The 25,798-nt window shown below is 47.1% G+C and overlaps 1 protein-coding gene across 1 annotated transcript in view; it reads left to right on the top strand.

Moving 5' to 3' along the window:
• The window catches only part of LOC119969163 (serine/threonine-protein kinase 3/4), a 155,179-nt gene that overhangs the window by 61,261 nt on the left and 68,120 nt on the right, over positions 1 to 25,798 (top strand). Inside the window, exon 8 of the mRNA XM_038802390.1 lies at positions 8,584 to 8,773. Within this exon, the coding sequence (XP_038658318.1) occupies positions 8,584 to 8,773 (190 nt within the window). The remainder of the gene's footprint in view (positions 1 to 8,583; positions 8,774 to 25,798) is intronic.

Genomic DNA, 25,798 nt, shown 5'->3' on the forward strand with positions numbered 1-25,798 from the left:
TTGTTTAAGTGTAGGATGTGGGTTATCCAGTTAACGTTGCACAACAGTTCCATTGACGTTGCTGGAAACCAACACTTAAGATTTGTCTAGAACAGATCCGGTCCTCCAGCACTAATGTCCACTCTTGGCTATGTTTACAATACTATTGGTTGTTCATGGTGTCAGGCAGCCTTGGAACCTGGTGCAGCGGCTTCTCGCATCCAGACTCCCATTAAAATCAAAGCAACTGTTCCGGAAAATATGGAGCCCCCATCCCATACGCAGTATCACTAGAATAGCCTTGGAGGGGAGCACACACGGACACTATCAGTGTCCAGAAGCCACAGGATAACTTATTTTGTACCAGGTGTAGTAAGTCGTTATGATGATAGCTGGAGGAAGACTAGCACAAACCGAACTCACCTGGCAACAGGAGGAGGCCATTTGGCCCCTTGCACCTTTTCCACCATTCAGTTAGATCACAGCTGCTGATTTATATCTTAATACCTTCTATTTATCTATTCAAATACTTATTTTTTAAAAAATAATTTTTATTCAAGTTTTTTAATAACAATAACAAATTTTCTCCCCGCAATTTAAAACAAACCAGGCGTGTTTCCACGCCAAAACAGAACAAGAAAGGAACTCTTTTCCCCCCACCCCCAAAAATAAATAATAACAAATAGCAATACAAGAGAGAAGAAAATAACATAACAAACCCATCGCCGCAAAAAAAACCCCTCCTCCTCCCCCCCAACCCCACCCCCCCCCCCCCCCCCCCCGGGTTGCTGCAGCAACCGACCACTCTCTACCCCTTCGCCAGGAAATTGAGAAAGGGCTGCCACCGCCGAAAGAACCCCTGTACCGACCCCCTCAGGGCAAATTTCATCCTCTCCAACTTGATGAACCCAGCCATGTCGTTGACCCAGGTCTCCGAACTCGGGGGGCCGCGTATCCCTCCACTGCAACAGAATCCTGTGCCGGGCTACTAGAGACGCAAAGGCCAGAATGCCGGCCTCGCTTGCCTCCTGCACTCCCGGCTCCGAAGCTACCCCAAAGATCGCGAGCCCCCACCCCGGCCTGACCCTAGACCCAACCACCTCCGACAAAATCCCCGCCACCCCCTTCCAAAACCCCTCCAGAGCCGGACATACCCAAAACATATGGGTGTGGTTTGCCGGGCCACCCGAACACCTCCCACACCTGTCGTCCCCTCCGAAAAACCGGCTCATCCTTGCCCCCGTCATGTGAGCCCTGTGCAGCACTTTCAGCTGAATTAGGCTGAGCCGTGCGCAAGAGGAGGAAGAATTCACCCTCTCCAGGGCGTCCGACCATGTCCCATCCTCAATCTCTTCCCCTAGCTCTTCCTCCCATTTCGCTTTGAGCTCATCTACTGAGGCCTCCTCCTCCTCCTGCATCAGTTGGTAGATAGCCGAGATCTTCCCTTCCCCGACCCACGTCCCCGAAAGCACCCTGTCCTGCACCCTCCTTGGCGGCAGCCGCGGAAATTCCTCCACCTGCCTCTTAACAAAGTCCCTGACCTGCATATACCTAAAAGCGTTCCCAGGGGGAAGGTTCCACTTCCCCACCAGCACCTCCAGAGTCGCGAACTTCCCATCCAAGAAGAGGTCCCCAAACTGTCTGATGCCTGCCCTGTGCCAGCTCCCAAATCCCCCACCTGTTCTCCCTGGCGCAAAACGGTGATTGCCCCGTATCGGGGCCCAAACTGAGGCCTTCACTTCCCCCCTATGCCGCCTCCACTGTCCCCAGATTTTGAGGGACGCAACCACCACCGGACTCGTGGAGTACTTAGCCAGGGGGAGTGGAAGTGGGGCCGTCACCAAGGCCTCCAGACTCGTACCTGCACAGGATGCCACCTCCAGCCTCTTCCATGCGTCACCCTCCGCTTCCGTCACCCACCTGCGAATCATCGCCACGTTTGCCGCCCAATAATATCCACACAGGTTGGGCAGTGCCAGGCCCCCTACCTCCCTTCGCTCCAAAAATACCCTCCTTACTCTCGGGGCCTTCCGCGGCCACACAAACCCCAGAATCGACTTATTCACCCTTCTAAAAAAAAGCCTTCGGGATCAACATGGGGAGGCACTGGAAAAGAAACAAAAACCTCGGGAGCACCGTCATTTTAACCGACTGGACCCTGCCCACCAACGAGAGCGGAAGCGCATCTCACCTCCTGAACTCCTCCTCCATCTGCCCCACCAGCCTCGAAAAGTTAAGCCTATGCATAACCCCCCAGGTCCTAGCCACGTGGACCCCAAGATACCTAAAGCACCCCGCAGCCCTCCTCAACGGGAGTTCCCCTATCTCCCTCTCCTGACCCCCCCGGGTGCAGGACAAACAGCTCGCTTTTCCCCGCATTTAGCTTATATCCTGAAAAGTCCTCGAGTATCCTCAGCACCTCTGGCATCCCCTCAGCCGGGTCCGCGACATACAGCAGCAGATCATCTGCATACAGCCGGTGTTCCCCCCCCCTCCAACCCTTCGAGTCCCTCAGCGCCATGGCCAGGGGCTCAATCGCTAACGCGAAGAGCAGGGGAGACCAGGGGCACCCCTGCCCCGTCCCTCTGGAAAGCCGAAAGTCCTCTGACCTCCTCCCATTCATCACCATACTCGCCACCGGGAAGCTGTACAGCAACCTCACCCAGCTAATGGACCCCTCACCAAACCCAAACCTCTGCAACACCTCCCACAGGTAACTCCACTCCACCCTAATCAAAAGCTTTCTCCGCATCCACGGACGCCTCTATTTCTGACTCCCCAGCCGCCAGAGCCACCATCATGACATTAAGGAGCCTCCGCACGTTGGCATTCAATTGTCTCCCCTTTACAAACCCCGTTTGGTCCTCATGAATCACCGTCGGGACCACATCCTCCACCCTCCTGGACAGCACCTTTGCCAACAACTTAACATCTACATTAAGGAGCGAGATCGGCCTATAAGACCCACACTGAAGGGGGTCCTTGTCCCGCTTCAGGAGCAAAGAGATAATTGCCCTGGACATCGTCGGGGGCAAAGCCCCCCCCCCCTCCCTGGCCTCATTCAGGGTCCTCACCAGCAGCGGGCACAGCAAATCTGGAAATCTCTTCTAAAATTCCACCGGGAACCCGTCAGGCCCCGGCGCTTTCCCTGTCTGCGTGCTTCCCAGCGCCTCCACCAACTCCTCCAGCTCAATTGGGGCCCCCAAACCCTCCACCCACTCGCCCCCTACTCTTGGGAACTCCAGCTTATCCAAAAAGGGGTCCTTCCCATCTGCTTCCCCAGGGGGTACCGCCCGATATAGCCCCTCATAGAAGGATCTGAACGCCCCATTGATGTCCTTCCCACCCCGCACTAAGTTCCCACCCACATCCGTGGCTCCCCCAATTTCTCTAGCTGCCTCCCGCTTCCGGAGCTGGTGAGCCAACATCCGACTTGCGTTCTCCCCATACTCATACACCGCCCCCTGTGCCCTCCTCCACTGCACCTCCGCCTTACGGGTGGTTAAAATGTCAAACTCCGCCTGGAGACTGCGCTGCTCCCTCAGAAATCCCTCCTCCGGGGTGTCTGCATACATCCTATCCACCCATACCATCTCCTCCACTAGCCTCTGCCTCTCGACCCTCTTCCCCCCTCTCCCGTGTGCGCCCGAATAGAGATCAGCTCCCTTCTAACTACTGCCTTTAGCGCTTCCCAAACCATCCCAACCTGCACCTCCCCGTTGTCATTGGTTTCCAGATACCCCTCGATACCCCTACGGATCCTTCCTCCTCTGCCAAAAGCCCCACATCCAACCTCCACAGCGGGCGTTGATCCTTTCCCCTTCCCCAGCTCTAGGTCCACCAAATGTGGAGCATGATCAGAAATGGCTATCGCCGAATACTCCGCCCCCACCACTCTCGGGATCAGCGCCCTGCTAAGCACGAAAAAGTCAATCTGGGAGTAAGCCTTATGAACATGGGAGAAAAAGGAGAACTCCCTACCCCCCGGCTTCAAAAACCTCCAAGGGTCCACCCCTACCATCTGATCCACGAACCCCCTCAGCACGGAGGCCGCTGCTGGCCTCCTGCCCGTCCTAGACTTCGAGCGGTCCAGAGCCGGATCCAGCACCGTGTTAAAGTCCCCACCCAGAATCAATCTCCCTGTCTCCAGGTCCGGCATCAGGCCCAGCATACGCCGCATGAAGCCCGCATCATCCCAGTTGGGGGCATAAACATTAACCGAGACCACCCGCTCCCCCTGAGGTCTCCCACTCACCATCACATATCGACCTGCACTATCCGCCACCACTTTGGACGCGACGAACGACATGCTCTTACCCACCAAAATTGCCACCCCACGGTTCTTTGCATCAAGCCCCGAGTGAAACACCTGTCCCACCCAACTCTTTCTTAGCCTCACCTGATCCGTAACCCTGAGGTGCGTCTCCTGAAGCATAGCCACATCCGCTCCCAGCCCCCTCAAGTGAGCCAAGACCTGGGATCGCTTCACCGGACCATTCAGGCCCCTCACATTCCATGTGACCGACCGAACCCGAGGGGCCGTCCCCTTCCCTCTACGCCGATCAGCCATAGCCCTTCCTCAACCCACCACGTGCCCGGGGAACCCCCCTCCCAACCCCCCCTTCACCATCCATTCCCTCACAGTCCCTGCAGCAACAACCCGGCACCCCCCCCCCCCTCCCCCCAAGCTAGGGTCTCTCCCCCCCCCCCTTAGCTGCGTTACCCCCAACATTATACTTCCGTGAGCCAGCTGACTTCTGCTGACCCCGGCTACTCCCGCCATAACCACGACCCCCCCGCCAATCCCTCCCTCCCAGCGCCGGCCCCGCCCCCAATTCCTCTGGCGCGGGAAGAAAGCCCTCGCATCCAACCCGAGCCCCGCCCCTTGACCCAACAAGCGGGAAAAAGACGGACACATGACCCATCGTGACCCCAAACTACTCCCCGACCCACCAGTGGAAAAAATCAAAAAAAATAACCCCCACAATAAATAACCAACAGCCCCAAAGAAACCCCGAAAGAACCCAAATAACCATAACTCAAATAGAAAAACGGCGAAAATAAACAGGAAACAACCATCAGCAAATACAGCCACTGTGGGCGAAAGGATACCTAAGAGGACAAAGCCTCCAAGCAAAGTACATTTGCCCCCAGTCCGAAACCAAGTTCTCAGCCTGGACAAAAGTCCAGGTCTCCTCCGGAGAGTCAAAGTAGAGTTGGCAGTCCTTGTACGTGACCCAGAGGCGAGCCGGCTGTAGAAGGCCAAACTTCACCCCCTTCCTGTGGAGCACTCACTTCGCTCAATTGAAGCCAGCCCTTCTCTTTGCCACCTCCGCGCTCCAGTCTGAAAAATCCGAACATCCGTATTCTCCCATCTGCTGCTCCTCCCCTTCGCCCACCTCAACACGCCCTCCCGGTCAACCAAGCGGTGAAAACGGACCAGCACCACCCTGGGCGGTTCGTTCGGCCTGGGCTTCTGCTGCAGCACTCGATGGGCGCCTTCCAACTCCAGGGAACCACGAAACAACCCCGCACCCATCAGCGAGTTTAACATTAGGACCACATAGGCTGCCAAATCCGAGCCTTCCAGCCCCTCCGAGAGGCCCAAAATCCGTAGATTCTTCCAGCGGGAGCGGTTCTCCATCTCCTCCATCCTCGCCTGCCATTTCTTGTGCAGTGCCTTGTGCAACTCCACTTTCACTGCCAGGCCAAAAAGCTCATCCTCATTCTCCGAGGCCTTGTGCCGCAGCTCCCGAATCTCCCCAGCCTGAGCCGTCTGCGTCGCCACCAGTTTGTCCAGTGAGGCCTTAAATGGCTCCAGAATCTCGGCTTTGAGCTCCATGAAGGAGCGCTGAAGCAGCTCCTGCTGCTCCCGCGCCCACAGCTGCCACACTGCTTCCCCGCCCGCCGCCATCTTGCCTTTTCTGCCTCTCGCTGTTCCCTGAGGTAAAACCGATTTTTGGACCGCCCCGCTGCGAGTCCAGTCCATCCACCGGCTGCTGGGCACACTGGCTGTGTTTCCCCCCGGGGGAAAAATCGAAACAGCGCCGTTGCGGGCTCTTAAAAGAGCCCAAAAACCCAAAGAAATCAGGAGCTGCCGAACGTGCGGCTTAGCTCCGCATTGCCGCCACCGGAAGTCTATTCAAATACTTCTTGACTAACGAAGATCTGATATCAGTTTTGATGCTTTTAATTTGCTTCCCCCGCCCACACAGTCCTAATTGGTTAATTATTGATTCCTGACGACAGAGGAAACCGTTTATCTACCCTATCAAACCCTTTAATCATCTTAATTGTCTCCATTAGAGCACTGGGTGGCTTGGTAGCACTGTGGTTAGCACTGTTGCATCACAACGCCAGGGATCCAGGTTTGATTCCCGGCTTGGGCCACTGTCTGTGCGAAGTCTGCATGTTCTCCCCGCATCTGCGTGGGTTTCCTCCGGGTGCTCCGGTTTCCTCCCACATGTCCTGAAAGACATGCTTGTTCGGTGAATTGGACATTCTGAATTCTCCCTCTGTGTACCCGAACGGGCGCCGGAATGTGGCGACGAGGGGATTTTCACAGTAACTTTCATTGCAGTGTTAATGTAAGCCTACTTGTGACAATAATAAAGATTATACTTCATAATCATCTGTACCCAAGGGGATATGGGATACAAGGCTAGATTATGCAAACTGTGCTTGTAATTTAATCCTTTCAACCCTGGCACCATTCTGATTAAGCTGCCTCCAAGGCCCGTATGCCATTCCTGTGGTGCGCTACCCAGAGCTGAAGGCAATACTCAGGCTGTGATCTAACCAGAGCTTTATGGTTACTGGACTGTCCTCCTGTGCACGTTTACCTTTTAAAGTATTCAACTATTCTGGTTGCTTTTGTTTACTGGATTTGTAATCCTTTTCTCGTCTAGAAACCAATGTATAGAAAATTTGTGTTACTGAATAGAAATAGGCATAAGATGGAGGTGAGGAGACTTGTGTGGACTGTTTTCTGTAAAGTTTTGCATGGGGCTTTATTGCATTTTTAAAAATAAAGTTTGCATGCTTTTTTTGAAGGAGGTAATATTGTGCAAGAGATGTATGCGTAAATGAGCAATTTATCATGTTGTCAAAACATCTCGAAGCATTCCCCAAAACAAGTTTTTTCTGGAGTACGACAATTGTTAGTTAGACAGACAAACACCGCAGTTCAGCTGTAAATAAAGTTTGCAATTCTTGCTGTGCTTTGGATTTGCTTGTGTGCGTGTGCATGCGTGTGTCGAGCAACCTTGAAATATCAGTGCTTGGAAAATGGAGAGCTGTCGATTTTGAGGGCCCAGTTTCTGCCTCCAGCACTCCTGATCAGAGGCTGAATCCTCCGCCGTCAGGATTCTCCGTTTTGCCGGCATCCCGGGGGTTTCCTGTCAGCGTGCGGCTGCCCCACAATGAGGAACCCCATTGACCGGCCGGTGAAACGGCGTGCCGCACCAGGGCTGGAGAATCCCACCCCAGATGTAGGATACTTAGCCGGAGAAAGAAGGTTCCACTTTTCTCCGTCCTCCCACTGGTGTAATATTTATCCATTTTTAACAGCTGTCATTCTATGGTCTATTGAAAATGATTGCCAGTTAGTACTTTGCTGTTGAGTCTGCTCAAACTATTGTGAACATGTTATCGCTGGTATAATCACGGGAAAAGTGGTCTGGGGGAATTGTCTGAGCTGGATTACTAGTCAAAATGACGACAGTGATCTTCCCTTTTCAATTATGGATGCTAATTCGCTTTCCTCATTTGTCAAGTAACTTCTTCAATTCTGCTTGCTAACAGTGGTGTTATTACTCACTGCTACAACAAAAGAAGGTTATCCTCAAGAATCAAAGAGTGCAACAAGCCAAACTTCCCTTCTGGAAGTTACTAATGAATCTGCTTCCACCACCCCTTCAGGCAGCATATCCAAGATCATAGCCTGTGTTTTGTTTTTAAATTCCCCTCATCTTCTGCTTTTGCCAAGCACCTTAACTCTGTGCCCTCAATTCTCCTGCCAGTGGAAACAGATTCTCCCCATCAAAACTGCTCAAAATTTTGAACGCTACTTTAAATCTCCCCATGACCTGCTCTGCTCTGAAGAGAACATATGGTCTTTGCACACGACCGACTGTGTCTCACTCGCGTTTAGACTATTATTTTGCCAGCAAAAAAGCTAGAGTGAGTTGGGGGTTTCCCCCTCCCTTGGAGAAAGTTTCAAATTTAGGATGGTGCTTGTTTCTTTAAAAATATTTTTATTCTCCTTTTTCACATTTTCTCCCAAATTGCGCGCCAATCATGTTGTCTTATTTTCTGTTTGCATTCCAATAAATGTAAGACGGTCAGAAGGTTACTGTGCCACTCACTGAACAGCTGGTTGGCGAAGGGCAGTATTGAGCTAATCTCTCTTTACTCAGTTATACATTTACTTTCAGAGTTAAACATTACAAACTTATGCCTCCTAGCATAAGCACACCACTGTTTCATTATGCTCCTCTTTATATGTGCTCAATTTAATGCCCACCGCTCACATACAATTGGACACAATTAATAAACAATTAACCATGATTTTAATATTGAGCTGCTCTTGCATAATTGACACAGGAAGAGGATGACATTGACTCGGGCACCATGGTCCGAGCGAGTGCCGAGGACACGGGGACCATGAGAGCTGCCAGCACCATGAGCGAAGGTGCGCGGACGATGATCGAGCACGACAGCTCTACACTAGACTCTCAGATGGGGACCATGGTGATCAACAGCGGAGAGGACGAAGAGGATGGAACAATGAAAAGTGAGACCACAAACTTAATATTGGTCATTGCCCCCTCTAAGCACTAAATGAATGGAAACATTTAGTGAATGTGCTGCATTACTGGAGTACTTCTGCAACTGTCCCAAAATATGTCTTTTTTTGAAAACAAAAACAAACTATTTTTTCCAATGAAAGGGCAATTTAGCGTGGCCAAATTCACCGACTCATCTTTTTGGGTTGTGGGAGTGAGACCCACGCAGACACGGGGAGAATCCACACGGACTTGAACCCAGGTCCTCAGTGGGGCGGGGAAGAACAAGCAGTCTGGACCATTGAACCTGAGTGTGTCTCTGCTGCAATCTGCCCCCTGCCTTCACAGCTTTCACACTTGGCCCCAACATCCCCATTTCTCTTGAATCCGGCATGCTGTTTCTTGACACATTGATGCTGTTTACCTCAATGTCCTTCCCTGCCAACTAACTCCACAGAAGAGATTAGTGGAGATTAAGTTTTAGGGGTAGATTAGATGCGCTGTGGAAGAGCCAGCTGGAGAGAAGGCAAGTGTTTCTTGTCCTCAAGAAAGAACTTGATTTAAAAAAACTTATCCATGGGATTTGTATGTTGCTGGAAAGGGGCAGCATTTATTATTCCCCATTCCTAATTTCCCTTGAGAAGATAGTGGTGAACCACCTTAGTGGTCTCGAAGGCTAATTGACAGGGCAGTTCAGAGCCAACCCTATTGATGTACTGTAATTAGACATAGACCAGGAGGCAGGCTTCCTTCTCGCAGTGAGCTGGTTGGGCTTTTACAACAATCTGATATCTGCATGACCACCCGTTAGTGATGACATTTTAAAAACATGCCAGATTTATTTAATTCAATTCACAGACTGCAGTGATGAGATTTGACATGTCTCCGGATTATTACTCCAGACCCCTGGATTACTCGTCCAGTAACAAACCCAACCAGGTCACTGCTTCCTCGAGGCCCTTCACTTTCTCAGAAACATCCCCAAGTGTCTTCAGTCAGGAAATTACTTTCTAAAGTGTGGTTACTGTTGGTATGTAACCAAACATAGCAGCCAGCTTTCTCACAGTAAGCTCCCACAAGGCGAAATCTGCTTAGCATCGTTGGTTCAGGTTTAATTATTGGCCCTTGCACTGGGAGAACTACCCTGTTCTTTCTTGCATAACGCCATTGGATATTTTATGCCCAGCTGAACAAACGGACAGTGCTCTGTTTAACACCTCCTCTGAAAAATGACACTGTGACAAAGCAGCATTCCCTCAGTATTCCATGGAAACGCCCGTCAAGAGTTGTGTCATTCACTGCTGAATTCCTGTCGGGGGCTAGAACCTACTGACTCAGTGATACGGAATGAGCCAATCTAACCTTGAAGAAAGTTCAAAGTCCAGGATTGAAACAATTAGGATATGTGCTGAGATAGGACCAGCTTTGCTTAAACACCACTGGTGAATCTCAAAATCAAGATTATAGTAACTATAGCAGTGATTCCCAAACTTTACAGCTTGACTTTGCAAATGAATAAGTAATCACTGACTCTCCCATCTAAACTATAATGCCAATCAATATTATAGAATAAAATTGCTGCATGTTAAGATTATTTTTAAATAATGCTTTTAAGAAAAGTTATTTAGAGTTATTTGGTCGTACAGCGCTTGAGTATTGCTGAAAAAAGAGATGTTGAAGCTTTTCATCTGTCACTCATCAGGACACTTCAAGAATAACAATACAAGTCGAAAACAATTTGTACTATAGGAGAAGAGAATGCTGCTTGGTTGTCAAGTGGACTCTGGTATATTACCATGGAGAATGCACCAGTTGATGGTGAACAACAGATAACTGCCGAGCATTGTTTGAAATTTAAACCAGGCCCATTTGATTGGTCAAGGCATTGCTCTGGGGAATGAATCAGCAAATGGCTGTCACTTATTTTGTTTAACTGAAACAGGTGCAATGTGTGTATATATTCTTTCTGTCTGCAACCAACGGGACCCTGTGTATTAATATAGGTATAAAATCATAGAATCCCCACAGTGCAGAAAGAGGCCAATTGGCCTATCAAGTCCACACACCGCGGTCCCTGAAAGAGCAACCTACTTAAGACCGCACCTCCACCCTGTCCCCCGTAACCCAGTAACACCACTTAACCGTTGGACACTAAGGGGCAATTCAGCATAGCCAATCTACCTAACCTGCACATCTTTGGATTGTGAGAGGAAACCCACGCAGACACGGGAAGTAAGTGTAAACTCCACACGGACAGTGACCCGAGGCCGGAATTGAACCCAGGTCCCTGGTGCTGTGAGGCAGCAGTGCTAACCACCGTGCTACCCCAGTAGCTTCCGGTACATGCAAATACACCACACTGTGAGCCCGACTGACCAGCTTTGAGTTATTTATTTTTGTACTGCTTTCAGTGCACTCCTCCTAGGTTGGACAGCTAGTGTGCTTTGTGCTTCGCAAGTGGGGACTGTGCACTGTTTCTATCCCACACCTCCATGTTGTTTCCTAAGCCCCCTAGAAGCCCTGGGATGAGAGGATTGTCCTATGATGAGAGGCTGAGTAAATTTGGTCCATATTCTCTCAAGATTGTGAGCAGTGATCTGATTGAAATATTCACGATTTTGAAGGGGCCTCACAGGGTAGGCACTGAGAGATGGTCTTTCTGTGCTGGGCAATCTAGAACATGGGGCGGGGTCATAATCTCGGGATAAGGGACCGATCAATTAGGACTGAGATGAGGAGTCTTCTCTGAGGGTGTATCTTATGAATTGTCTACTCTAGGGGGTCGTGGATGCGCCATTGTTGACTTGGACAGATTTTTGGTGCCTCATGGAACCTAAGGATATGGCAAGCGAGTGTGAAAGTGGAATTGAAGCAAAATATCAGACATGGTTGAATTAAATGGCAGGACAGGCTCAAAGGACTCCTGTTTTCTATGGTCTTGCGAGGCCCTGAGAGAATGAGGTAATGCAGGAAATCATGCAATAAGATTTAATTTGACTAATCTGTTTACCTTCATTATCACAGAGCAATACAATGCTGTAAATAATCTCAGATTACATTAGTATAGATTCATTTTATTATGAAGTCTGCCGAGTCCCCGTAAGATCATGTATAAATATTTAATAAGTCTTCAGTGTGACATTCGGCTCTGATGTGAGAGCTACTTTTCATTCTGATAAATATGTACAATATACTTTATATTGGAAAGTAAACACTGCAGAGCTGCACGGTGGCATTTTTATTGTTTTCACACTCCGTCGATCATGGTGTTTTCCGGGAAACAACAATTTGCATTTATACAGCACCATAAACATAGTAAAATGTCCCAAGCCAATTCCTAAGCGTGCTTTTAATAAGTGTCCAAAGATTGTGAGAGTGACATTTAATTTAACCCTGTTTTCTCTCTCTCTCTGAAATTGGTGACATGTATTGAGGTATGATCACTCGGGTAAATCATTCGAGCAGCCGTTTATCTTGGGTGGATAGTGGGACAGGTGCTGAATCCTGAGGGAGGGGAAGGAACATGGAGAGTCTAGTTGAAGTCGATCTTTTGTACAGTTGCCCAGGGATCTGGAGCAGGAACACTTGTCCAATGTATTGTTTCCCTTGCACTTCCTTTGTGTATACATCTCAACAAACCTCCTCTAATCCTGCCAGAAAGCTGGAGTTGGCAGAGGCCAATTATATTTTTCCTTCCTTCCTTCCTAAGAGATCTATAATCCACAGTAGCTGAAATGTTTGTTTTGTTTGTCCACTTGGGTATCCATTCTATGATGCACCCTTATGAGAGTGGTTATCAGATCAGGAAGGGTTTCTGAGCTGGAGGTGACTTCCCTTCCATTACACAATATCTAGTGTCATCTGTACAATCATATATGCCCTATCTAATCTTTAACTGTCTTCACTAACCTGGCTACAGTTGCTTTAAAGCTTCATTTGGAGCCAGTTGAACAATAAGTTGAGTTCCCACTGCTACTTATCATAAACACACAAATTCTGTGTGCTGGAAACTCCCAATCTTGGCTTTCCTGCGACAATGTCAATATGCATTTATATATTGGCTTTAACATAGTAAACGGAGTCCAGCTGCTTCATAGTGCTGTTAGCAGACACCGAGTCACATATGGAGTTGTTGGGATGCATGACCAAAAGCTAGGTTGAGGAGGTGCAAATTCTAAGAAGCTTCTTAAAAAAAAAAGGGGTGGGAGGCGGAAAGGTTTAGGAAGAGAATTCAAACTGTCGGCCCAGGCACGGCTGTTAGTGATGGGCTGATTGAAATCAGGGATGCTTACGAACCCAGTATTGGAGGAGCACTGTTTTCTCTGTGTTGTAGGGATCAAGGAGGCAACAGATGGGGAGGGATGGAGCCACGGAGGGACTTTAGGAGAACCCTTCTTACCACCGCCATTGAAGATGGGCGAGGTATTGTTTTCGCCCCCGTTTGTCTATAGATAATATATCGCAAAAAACAATGGGCAGATTTCAACAAAGCTTGGCACACACACTAGTACCCAAGGAAGAACTGATCAGTTTCATGCCAAGATGCAGATTATGGATCCAGATCCTGAAGTTTTTTTTTAAAGGCTCTGTTACACTAGGAGATTGGGCAAATGGACTTTAAATGTTATGGGTTGTTTGATTTAGAATGTTGTTGATTGTTTTATGATGCAGTGGATTCTCTCAGCTGCAATTTGTCACAGGTGTCAAAATACGAGCAGAGTTTTCAGAGCAGTTTGTTGGAGGTGAATTGTTCTGAAGCCTCCAGTAAGATGGAAGCTCTTAATAAAAAGATTTATTTATTTAAATCCAGTAATAAGTCTTACAACACTAAGTTAAAGTCCAACAGGTTTGTTGCAAACACTAGCTTTCAGAGCACTGCTCCTTCCTCAGGTGAATGATAATATTTAATTCCTGCTTTGAAGCCATTTAGTTCCCTGTGAAGGAATGGAGTACTTTTATCCTCACCTTTCCACAGTTTTCTTTCTCCTTTGTCATTAAAGAAAATATTTAAATTTATATCGCACCTTTCTCAACTTCAGGGTGTGTCACGGTGTTTTACAGCCAATTGAATACTCATTGTTGTAATGTAGGAAATGAAGTCCGTTTCCACACGGCAGTGTAATTATGATCAGATATTCTGTTTTGATGGTACTGGGTGCAGCTCCAACAACACTCTGAGCTTAATACCTTCCAGCCCACTTCATAGGCACTCCATCCACTTCCTCCTGACTTACTGTTCTCTTGCTGTCACAGAAGTCTTGTGGTGCAGTGGTAGCATTCCTATCAGAAGCTCTAGGTTCAAGTCCAACGGCAGGACTTGTTAGCTACGGAAGCAGCGGTAATAAGGTGGTTCACCGGGCTGATAATGAGCTCAGGAATCCTTCCACTGCTTCCCCACTTCCCCCAAAGGGGAAATAAAAGTCTGTGAAGCTACGCTAAAATGAAACTTGTCACTGAAAACCCTGGAATCGGAACAGCAACACGAGGCAACTTTCACTGCATGGACTGAATCAGTTCAAGATCGCTCACTATATTCAATAGCGATTAGCGATAAAATACTGACCTTACTAGTGATATCCATATTCTAATGTTCTTAAAATTCAACCATTGGATTGTGTCACTATTGAAATCTAATCATCTTTATAATCAGTCACTGCATACTTGTTTCAGTAGGGATTCACTGGGTTAATAATGGTCAGTATTGGAAGAGTTTTGCATCAGTTTTGCAAGTATAAGAGCTAATTTTAACTGTCGTACTTTTCAGTGTGTGGTCCCCACAGTAACAATTGAGTATTTTTTTCTACATGTGCTTATCTCTCGGTGATCACGCATAGAATGGAGGCCAGCATGATGTTAAATATCAACAGTCGGTTCTGATGAATGCTCGTTAACCTGAAATGTTAACTCTGTTTCTCTGCCCGTGGGCAATGCCTGTCCTGCTTAGCGTACCCAGGGTGCTTTTTGTGAACACCAAAGTAGGTTAACAGTAATAATAGTTAACAGGCCCATGTTGGAAATCCTCGACCAATCTGGCAATTGTGTGGGGAAAGTAACAAATAATATTTCAGGTCAATGACCTTGCACCAGAGTTGGGAGAATTTGGAAACTTAGCTGTTCATAAACACCCGGTACAGGGCCAGGGAAAAGGAGGGTTTTGCGGGGATTGGGTGGGAGGCTGGGAAAGAACAAGGGAATAGTTAAAGGATGAAAGGGATGATGATGAAAGGCAAAATGGACAGTTAGTGGGGCAAGGAAAGAAACAAAAGGGTCCAGGACATGTGTCGAAGGTTAACGGCCTTGTCAACACATTTGGTATTGATGCTGGAAAATAAAACCGAGATTATATTTGCCCCTTAATTTTGCTCTTGTATTAATATTATTCACTTTGGAAGCGAATTCAATACTTGATGGAGGGTGGGGAAATTGCAGGAGTATTGGGAAAGGGCAGGAATGTGGAAGTGATTGGATAGTTCTCGCAAAGAGCCCCTCTGAGCTATATTACTCTATCAATATGCAAAATGAGTATTACCAAGTGTTTTGATGGAAGAAGAATCTTTGCGTGAAATGCGCAGACGTGAGTTATGATATTTGACCACACGGTGGCACCAGATCTCAACATCGGAGCCCAGACTTAAATACAAGAGAAAAGGGTTGTAATGCTTGGTTTTAATTAAGTCTATGGTGGCTGCAAACTGTTGATTCCCCCCCCCCTCCCCCCCCCCCCACCAAGTTTCCTTCCATCTCCTGAAGCTGACTTTCACACTACATCTATCAAGGCTGTTTTGTTTCCATCTCTTTAATATCACCTCTTTCTGTCCATAATTAATCTCCACTGCTGTAACTCACCTCTTGTATTCAGGTTTGACGTCTCTGCGTTGTCCCATTGCCAGGTGCCCCAGGTCCATCCTGCATAAACAGCAACTTGCCTAGATACTGCCTGCATTAGTCCCCATTAATCATGACTGCTACCACCTCCCCATCTCATTAGGGGCAGTAAAGACACTCTTCTGCGAGAGGCTAAAAGCCCAGAAGAATTTGAGGAGGAAAACTATGTTTAAAATTCTGCAACTCGCCTGTAGCGATCAGGACTATTTCAGGAGATTGCTCTGGTCCTGATGATTCAGTGCAGCACCTATCTTTTCAAAGAAACGGTCTCTGCCATTGCATCTTTTGTTTAATTGATTTTGTAATATTTGACACAGCCCCTGCAGTATCTTTCAGCCTCCTGCATCTGACCTGTAACGTCTGCCTCCCTGATTCTGCACTTGTCTTTGGGGTTTGAAATCACATTCTCTTCACTACGAGGATAGTGAAATAAACACCGCACTACAATTCCTGGGGTGTCTGTACTGTACTGCCTTTAAAAGCAAACTGTTCTCCCTTTCGGGAAATGTCAGTCTTTTGCTGGGCAGGAGTTCACTGTGTGGGGAGGTGCTAGCACAGACCCATGGCACTGTACAACATTCGCAACCGAGCAAGATTCGAGCATCAAGCCCTCTGCCAGACCTCGAGTAACAAATCAGTATGCTTTACTGACTGTGTATCCATTTCCCTGAATTGTTGCAGAGAAACCTGAGTTAATTCTTCCCCGAGGTTTGTCTAAGGTAACTTTAATTTTAATCCGGCTGCTGTTCAACTGCGATGTACCCCGCTCTATTTGTAAATACAACATGCAGACAAATCTTCCAAACCAATTATTTGCAAACATTATCGACTAGTTTGGAGAGCTGCAATTACCTTCTAATTATATACTATGGTTGATCAAAATTCAAACAACCTAGATGCCAAAAGTAAGTTGAATAAAAGCTATAGCATTTGTCTAGAACAGCACAACCTACATTGGTGTAGTTTTAAAAAAATAACGCCTTTAACATAGGAAAACATCCTGAGGAGCATTATCAAACAAAGCTTGATGCTGAGCCGGATGAGACACTGGGACAAGTGACCAAGAAGTGTGTAAATGGAGAGAAAGAGGTGCAGAGGCCTCCTGAGAGGTTGAGGGAGGAAGTTCCAGAGGGGGGGCGGGGTCCTTGACAGTGTGAAGATGAACAGGGATGCAGGAGAGTCCATTGAGAGTTGTGGGGTTGGAGAAGGATACAGAGTGGGGGAGGGTAGAGGCCATGAATGGATTTGAAAGCAAGGATGAAAATTTTAAATAAAATTGATGAACCAAGAAACAAACCTATGTCACCAAACATGGGTGAGAGTTAACGGTTTTGTGCACATGGACGTTGATGTTGCCGAGCACTTAACACGAGTACATGAGATAGGAACAGGAGTGGACCATCAGCCCCGTTGAGCTTGCTCTGCCATTCAGTACGATCATGGCTTATCTTGAGCTTCAACTTCACTTCCCAACCACTCTCCATGGCCCTTAATTCCCGAGAGACCATCTGTCTCAGCCTTAAATATATTCAATAATGGAACCTCCGCCATCCTGTAGCATAGAGAACTCCAAGGGCCTTTGATTGAAGAAACCTCTGCTCATCTCAGCCCTAAATGATTGGTTCCTAATTCTGAGACGGTGCTTCCTGTGGTCTAGGTTGTCCAGCCAATGGAATAACCTGAGTCAAGCCCCTTCTGAACCTTGTATGTTTCAATGAAGCCACCTTTCATTTTCCTAAACTCCAGAGAGTGTAAGCCCAATTTACTCAACCTCTCATCATTAGGAAACCCACTCGCCCCAGAGACCAATCTAGTGAATCTTCGCTGTACTTACAATGTATGTAAATCCTTCTTTAAATATGGAGACCAAAACTGCGTGCGGTATTCCAGGTGTGGGTCTCTCCAAAACTCTGTACAACTGTAGTAAGACATTCCTGCACTCCAATCCCAATCCCCTTGCAATAAACATCCACCTTCCACTTGCTTTCCTAATTGCTCGCTGTACCTGCAGGCCAACTTTGGTTTCTTAGACAAGCCCACCCAAGATTGTTTGAACATCCACCGTTAGGAGTTTCACAGCTTTAAAAAAAAAAGTCCAGCTTTTCTATTACGTAAACAGCAGAATCAAATGCAGACTTGCTCCATTGCGAATTCTCACTGCAGTTCCGCCATCAATAATGCAGCAGACCAAGACTCCACTTCAGTATCTGTAACAGGCACATTGGATTTCATCTTTGATGCAGGAAATCTGCCAGTGCTCAGTTAGTCTCAGGGTGAACTGGGAATCGTGAGTTTGCACATTATCTACGATTAATTGATTTCCAAGCAAGCACGAGCTGACACTTTTAACATGCTATAAGTGATTGCTGCAGAAAAATGCTTGACATTTGATTAGAGATTCACCCCCTACCGCTCTAGCCTCCAACCTCTTTCTCTCTCTGACAGGTGGCACAGTGGTTAGCACTGCTGCCTCACCGAACCAGGGACTTGGGTTCAATTCCGACCTTGGGTGACTGTGTGGAGTTTGCACTTTCTCCCCGCGCCTGCATGGGTTTCCTCCGGATGCTCCGGTTTCCTCCTACGGTCTAAAGATGTGCAAGTCAGGTGGACTGGCCATGCTAAAATTTCTACTCGGTGTCCAAAGATGAGTAGATTAGGTGGGGTTATGGGGTCACCGGGATAGGGTGGGGTAGTGGGCTGAGATAGGGTGTCCTTCCAGAGGGTCGGTGCAGACTCGACAGCCCAAATGGCCTCCTTCTGCACTGCAGCGATTCTATAAACCCTGCTGTGACAACTCTTGTCAATTCTGCTGCCCCTCTGAACTTTCCTCTCCTGTTTTTATGCTGTTCTTTGTCAGGATTTCAAAGCTGCAATTTGTAGAATAGAATCATTCAGCAGAGAAGGAGACCATTCTTCCCGTTGTACCTGTTCTGGCTCGTTGACGGAGCTGCCCCATTAATTGCACTTGAAATGAAATGAAAAATGAAAATAGCTTATTGTCACGAGTAGGCTTCAAATGAAGTTATTGTGAAAAGCCCCTATTCGCCACATTCCGGCGCCTGTTCGGGGAGGCTGGTACGGGAATTGAACCGTGCTGCTGGCCTGCCTGGGTCTGCTTTCGAAGCCAGCCATTTAGCCCAGTGTGCTAAACCAGCCCCAGTCTTGCCTGGTTCTTTCTCCACTGTAAAACTTTAATTTTCAAGTATGTATCCAATTTCCTTTTGAAAGTTAAATCTGCTTCCATTATTCTTTCAGGCAGTGTCTTCTAGCTTATAGAACACAATGTCCATGCCAGACTGCTATTGGTAACTGTATATTGTCTTTATTTTTGAAACTATGAATCCTATCGGAGAATAACCTATTAATCAACAGGATTGAATTTGAAGTGTTTTTAATTCCCACTAAATGTGCTGAGTCCAGAACTGGAACCAGCAGTGATACATTTGTGTTGTGGTTTTCGGCCAACGATGAGAGGAGAGGGTGGAAATCAGTCACGGCTTCTGTGCCCAATTGCTACTTGGTCACCTTTGTCAGAAAGTACATTAGCAGCAACATGGTGGTGCAGTGGTTAGCACTGCTGTCTCACGGCGCTGAGGCCCCAGGTTCAATCCTGGCTCTGGGTCTGTCCGTGTGGACTTTGCACATTCTCCCCTCCACAACCCAAAGATGTGCAGGTTAGGTGAATTGGCCATGTTAAATGGCCCCTTAATTGGGAAAAAAAAAAGAATTGGGTACTCTAAATTTATATTTAAAAAAAGAAAGTACATTAGCGTGCGAGGGCAAGGACAGATTCATAGAATCAAAAAAATTCACAGCGCCCGAAACAGGCCTATCGGCTCCCTTCTCCATCTCACCCTATCTGCATATCCTTCTCTTTTCCCTCGTGTTTATGAAGCTTTCCTTCAACTAATTTTACTCCTTGTGGTACCAGATTGCACATTCTACCCACAAATTGGGTAAAGAGGCTTCTCCCGAATTCACTTCTGAATTCATTAATGATTACCTAAAGTCCCTTCAGTTTTTCACCCTCCCACATGTGGACACGTCCCTTCCACAACTATCCGATCAAAACCCTCATTATTTTAAGGATCCCACAGTCTTCCCTCCCCTGCATTTGCAGTTTTTGGTCCCTGACCAGCTAATCTATTGAATGCAAGTTACTGAAAAAAATCTAGTTTGCCATCACTTTGTGGCCAAATTGAGAATGTTGGTGGTTAGCACACAACAGCCCAAGAGTTAACAGACATTCAGAAAGCTAACAGATTTACAACAATCCCAGTTTCCGTATGTTTCCTGTGAATTGACTCGACCGTTAATGTAACCCGTTCAAAGACGAAGATCTCTGGTGTCCACGCTGGCAGCAATTGGAGTTCACCTAAGGAATAATTGAGAACTCCGTATGATCCCAGGTTTGGTTGCTGCTGACTGCTGAGTTAGTTGAACTGAGCTAGAGGTGCGTAGTAGGATTCCTAGCTTTTGGCCTGCCCTAGTAGGTACGGTATTAATATGGCTGGACAGGTTCAGTTTCTGGTCAATGGTAACCCCCAGGATGTTGATTGTGGGGGATTCAGCAGTGGTAATGCCATTGAATGTCATGGGATGATGGATAGATCCTCTCTTGTAGGAAATGGTCATTTCCTGGCACTGGTGTGGCGGGAATGTAAGTTGCCAATTGTCAGCCCAAGCCTGGATATTGTCCAAGTCTTGCTACATTTGGACATGGACTGCTTCATTATCTGAGGCGTTGCTAATGGTGCTGAACATGGCGCAGTAATTTGCAAAAAATCCTCACTTCTGACCGTATGATGGAAAGGAGGTCATTGATGAAGCAGCTGAAGATGGTTGGGCCTAGGACACTACCCTGAGGAACTCCTGCAGTGATATGCTGGATCTGAAATGATTGACCTCCAACTACCACAATTATCTTCCTTTGTGCCAGGGTGTGACTCCAACCAGCGGAGAATTTTCCCCCTAATTTCCATTGACTCCTGTTTAGCGAGGGCTCCTTGATGTCATACTCGTCAAATGCTGTCTTGATGTCAAGGGCAGTCACCATCACTTCACTTGTGGCATTCAGCTCTTTTGTCTATGTTTGAAGAAAGGCTGTAATGAGGTCAGTCGCTGAATGACCCTGGCGGAACTCAAACTGAGTGTCTGTGAGCAAGTTATTGCTGAGTAAGTGCCGCTTGATAGCACTGTTGATGACTCCTTGCATCACTTTGCTGATGATGGAGAGTAGAATGATAGGGTTGTAATTGGCTGGGTAGCATTTGTCCTACACCTGGGCAATTTTCTACATTGCCGGTTAGATGCCAGTGTTGTAGCTGCACTGGAACAGCTTGGCTAGGGGTGCGGTAAGTTCTGGAGCGCAAGTATTCAAGTACTGTTGCTGGAATATTGTCAGGGCCCCATAGTCTTTGCTGTATCCAATGCCTTCAGCCATTTTTTGATATCACGTGGAGTGAATCAGATTGGCTGAAGACTGACATCCGATGCTGAGGACATCCAGAGGAGACTGAGATGGATCATTCACTCGGCACTTCTGGCTGAAGATTGTTGCAAATGGCCCGGGCTCGGCTTTTGCACAGATGGGATGGGCTCCTCCATCATTGAGGATGAGGATATTTGTAAAGCCTCCTCCTCCTCCAGTGAGTTGATTAATTGTTCACCACCATTCATGGCTGGAGGTGGCAGGACTGCAGAGCTTCGATCGGATGTGTTCATTGTTACTTTCTGCTTCTGCTGTTTGGCACACGGTAGTCCTGTGTTGTAGCTTGACCAGGGTGACACCTCATTTTTCGGTATGTCTGGTGTTGCTCCTGGCATGCCCTCCTGTGGTTACAGTGATTGGTTGCAGTGCGAAACAAGGGGCCAAACAAAGCAAATACATGAGCAAGAGCAGCATAGGGCGTTGTGAACAGTGTTCCTATGGGGAACAGATCAATCCGAGAGGGAGTCATTGAGACAACTAGCTGTGGGAAAGAAGCTGTTCCTATACCTGGATGTGCGGGTCTTCAGACTTCTGTACCTTCTGCCTGATGGAAGGGTCTGGAAGAAGGCAATACCTGGGTGGGAGGGGTCTCTGATAATGCTGTTTGCCTTTCTGAGGCAGCGGGAGGTGTATACAGAATCAATGTGGGGGTGGCAAGTTTGTGTGATGCGTTGGGCTGATTTCATCATATTCTGCAGTTTCTTGCGCTCTTGGGCTGAGCAGTTGCCATACCAGGCTGTGATGCAGCCGGATTGAATGCTCTCTGTTGCACATCTTTAGAAGTTTGTGAGTGTCGGTGCTGACATGCCAAATTTCTTTTGCTTCCGTTGGAAGTAGAGACATTGTTTGGCTTTTTAAAAATAAATTTAGATTACCCAATTATTTTTTCCAATTAAGGGGCAATTCAGCGTAGCCAATCCACCTACTCTGCACATCTTTTTGGGTTGTGGGGGCGAAACCCACGCAGACACGGGGAGAATGTGCAAACTCCACATGGACAGTGACCCAGAGCCGGGATTCGAACCTGGGACCTCAGCGCCATGAGGCAGCTGTGCTAACCACTAGGCCACCGTGCTGCCCATTGTTTGGCTTTCTTGACTGTTGCATCAACGTGAGTGGGCCAGGACAGACTGTTGGTGATGGTGACCCCCCAGGAACTTAAAGCTATCGACCATCTCCACTTCGGAGCCATTGATGCAGACGGGCGTGTGTGTTATGTTGCGCTTCCTCAAGTCGATGATCAGTTCCTTGGATAAAAGCAAATTACTGTGGATGCTGGAATTTGAAACAAAAGAGAAAATGCTGGAAAATCGCAGCCGGTCTGGCAGCATCTGTAGGGAGAGAAAATAGCTCACGTTTCGAGTCCGATGACTCTTTGTCAAAGCTTTGACCTGCTGCCAGACCTGCTGAGATTTTCCAGCATTTGGGGCTGGTTTAGCTCACTCGGCTAAATCGCTGGCTTTTAAAGCAGACCAAGCAGGCCAGCAGCACGGTTCGATTCCCGCACCAGCCTCCCCGGACAGGCGCCGGAATGTGGCGACCAGAGGCTTTTCACAGTAACTTCATTGAAGCCTACTCGTGACAAGCGATTTTCATTTCATTTTCATTTAATTTCATTTTCATTTTCTCTTTCGTATCAGTTCCTTGGTCTTTCCGACATTTAGAGAGAGGTTGTTTTCGGGACACCATGCAATCAAGTGATTTATCTCCCTCCTGTAGTCTGATTTGTCTTTGTTTGAGATACGGCGCACCACAGTCTTATCATCCGTGAACATATAGATTGAGTTGGAGTTAAATCTTGCCACACAGTCACGTGTGTATAGAGAGTACAGTAGATGACTGAGCACACATCCTTGCGGGGCCCCGGTGTTAAGGACTATTGTGGAGGAGGTGCTGTTGCCTATCCTGACAGATTGTGGTCTGTTGGTGACACCAATTAGTAAATGTTAAGGTTCGGAAGTCATAGATTACCCAAAATAGAGGTTTGAGGACGAGGGCTCCTTTTAATTATGTATGTGGACATAAACAGGAGACCACCTCATGTATTCCTTTCCCAAATTTTGCTCCTTGAAATTAAAAATGAAATGCTCCTAAGAGAAACTGAAAAGGAATGCACGAGATGGCAGTGTGGAGAAATGAATAGATGGCTTGCCCGTGGGCAGATCACTACTACACACCTTGCAATGTAGTTGACTCTTGACCCTCTGAAATGGCCTAGCAAAGGCACTTGGTTATATCCAAGAAAGGAGTCTTACCACCACCATCTTGGGAACAATCAAGGATGGTCAATAAATGCCTTGCCAACATTGCCTCCACTTTGTGAATGAACAATAAAATATACACCAAATTATTCTGACACTTCAGTACAGCCCTGAGGGGGAACTGCATTGACGCACGAGATGTTAAACTGAATCCAAATTGCCTGGTGGGGGTTTAGGTGGAAGTTAAACCAGGGCAATACAGAAAGAAAATCTGAGACTTTGCCCGGTCTTGGCCAACATTCTCCCTTAACCAACATCACCAAAAACAGGTTGACTGGTCGCTCACCTCATTGTTGCTTGTTGGGTCTCACCGTGCTGCCATGATTGCTGGAGATATTACATACATGATACTTGAATTCGCGAGGTTTAAGATTTGCCTGATTGAGCTTTTTTTGAGATGTTGGAAGGAATTGGTCAGGTAGATGACGTGAAACTTCCGCCACTGGCATGGAGTCTGAGACAAGGGGGCATAACCATAAATATGGAGCCAGGACTTTCAGGAGAAAAGATGGGGGAAGCATTTCTTCATGTAAAATTGGGGGGAATTGTGAAATCCCCTATCCCACAAAAAACAGTAGATGCTAGCTCAATAATTCTAAACATGAGATTGCTAGATGTTTTCCAGCCAAGGGTTTTAATGGATATAGAGCCAGGGTGGATAGATGGAGTTAAGATAAAGCTCAGCCGTTATTTTGCTGAATGACAACAAGCTCGAGGGACTGATCAAGAACATGAAGATTTGCATTTATATATTTCCCAATTGCAGGACATCCCAAAATGCTTTTCCGCCACTTAAATGCTCTTAAAGCGTCACCGTTTTTAATGTAGGAAATGTGGCAACGAGTTTGCACATGGTATCTGAGTTTGTGATGTTGATTGAGATGAATATTGGCCAGGGCACTGCCGGTAACCCGGACAAAAGCAAAATATTTCAGATGCCGGAAACCTGGAAGAATACCAGAAAATGCTGGAAGTACTTAACAGGTCTGGCAGCGTCTCAGAAGAGGTAGCACAGTGGTTAGCACTGTTGCTTCACAGCTCCAGGGTCCCAGGTTTTATTCCCGACTTGCGTCACTGTCTGTGTGGAGTTTGCACGTTCTCCCCGTGTGTGCGTGGGTTTCCTCCGGGTGCTCCGGTTTCCTCCCACAGTCCAAAGATGTGCAGGTTAGGTGCATTGGCCATGCTAAATTGCCCTTCATGTCCCAAAAAAGGTTAGATCGGGTTAAGGGGATAGGGTGCAGGTGGGGGCTTGGGTGGGGTGCTCTTTCCAAAAACCAGTGCATACTCGATGGACAGAATGGCCTCCTCCTGCATTGTAAATCCTATGATGATTATCAATGAGACACAGATAATATTTCAGGTCAATAACGCTACATCAGGGGAACGTTAGAAATGTAACAGGTTTTGAACTTCTGGAAAAGAGGAGGTAGCAGGAAGGGCAAACAGAAAGGCCTGTGATAGGAGGAGTGCAGGAAAGATATCTTGGTGCCAAAGTCCAAGGAAGATGGGTCTGTTAAAGAAATAGAAGCAAAAATAACTCCCTTGCTTTTCAAAAGAGTGCCATAGAATGTGCTGCGTACGCTTGAGGCGGCAAACCCTGGTTTAATGTCTTATCCATCAGACGACAGTACTGCACTGTTCCCTCTGCAGCACCAGAGTATCAGCCTCAACTGCTGTACTCAAGCTGTGGAACTTGAAGCCAACAACCTTCAAACTCAAAGGGAAGGCTGCTGTATCTGAACCACAGCTGATGCGTGATGAATGGCCTACTCCTACGTTTCTACATTTACCTTCAATTGTCATTCGTTTTGAAGTAATTGAATGCATGTAAAATGTGGGAGACATCTAAAAGATGTCATTAGGGGTTAAGGAACCATATAAACACAAACCTTTTATCCTCGGTCTTTCCTACGCGCGCCTCTGAGGCTGCAGTACGGAGTCATTATTTAAAAAACAGATTAGCCAGTTCAGTGATTTGCTAATTTGGAAAGATATAAAAAATGCTACTTTCATCTGCACAATCTGAAGTTCTTCATAAGCCTGTAATTAGTATTTTGCAGATGTTGTAGCAAGCACAGACACTCATTTAATGAAGGTCATTAATGAACAAGATTATCTCTCTGTCACGGTTTTATACCAACTATAGATATTTGTCTTATTCCAAAGGCATCCGACGAGGATCAGTTTTCAGCTTCAGAAACTCCATGGAAATTTATTCTGTCTAGCTTGTTTGGAATAGCTGTTAATAGGCCAATTATAATGTGCTTTGTCATGATCTATAGAGTATAATGTTTCCATGATCTGAAGGCATGCAACCATCATTAAAAACCTGATTATTTACAGTGATTATTTGAGAAAGATTCTTTATCAAGTGAAGCAATATCTTTGTTTTGTTT

This window comes from Scyliorhinus canicula, chromosome 7 (genome assembly GCF_902713615.1).
Source record: "Scyliorhinus canicula chromosome 7, sScyCan1.1, whole genome shotgun sequence".
Classification (NCBI taxonomy): Eukaryota; Metazoa; Chordata; class Chondrichthyes; order Carcharhiniformes; family Scyliorhinidae; genus Scyliorhinus; species Scyliorhinus canicula.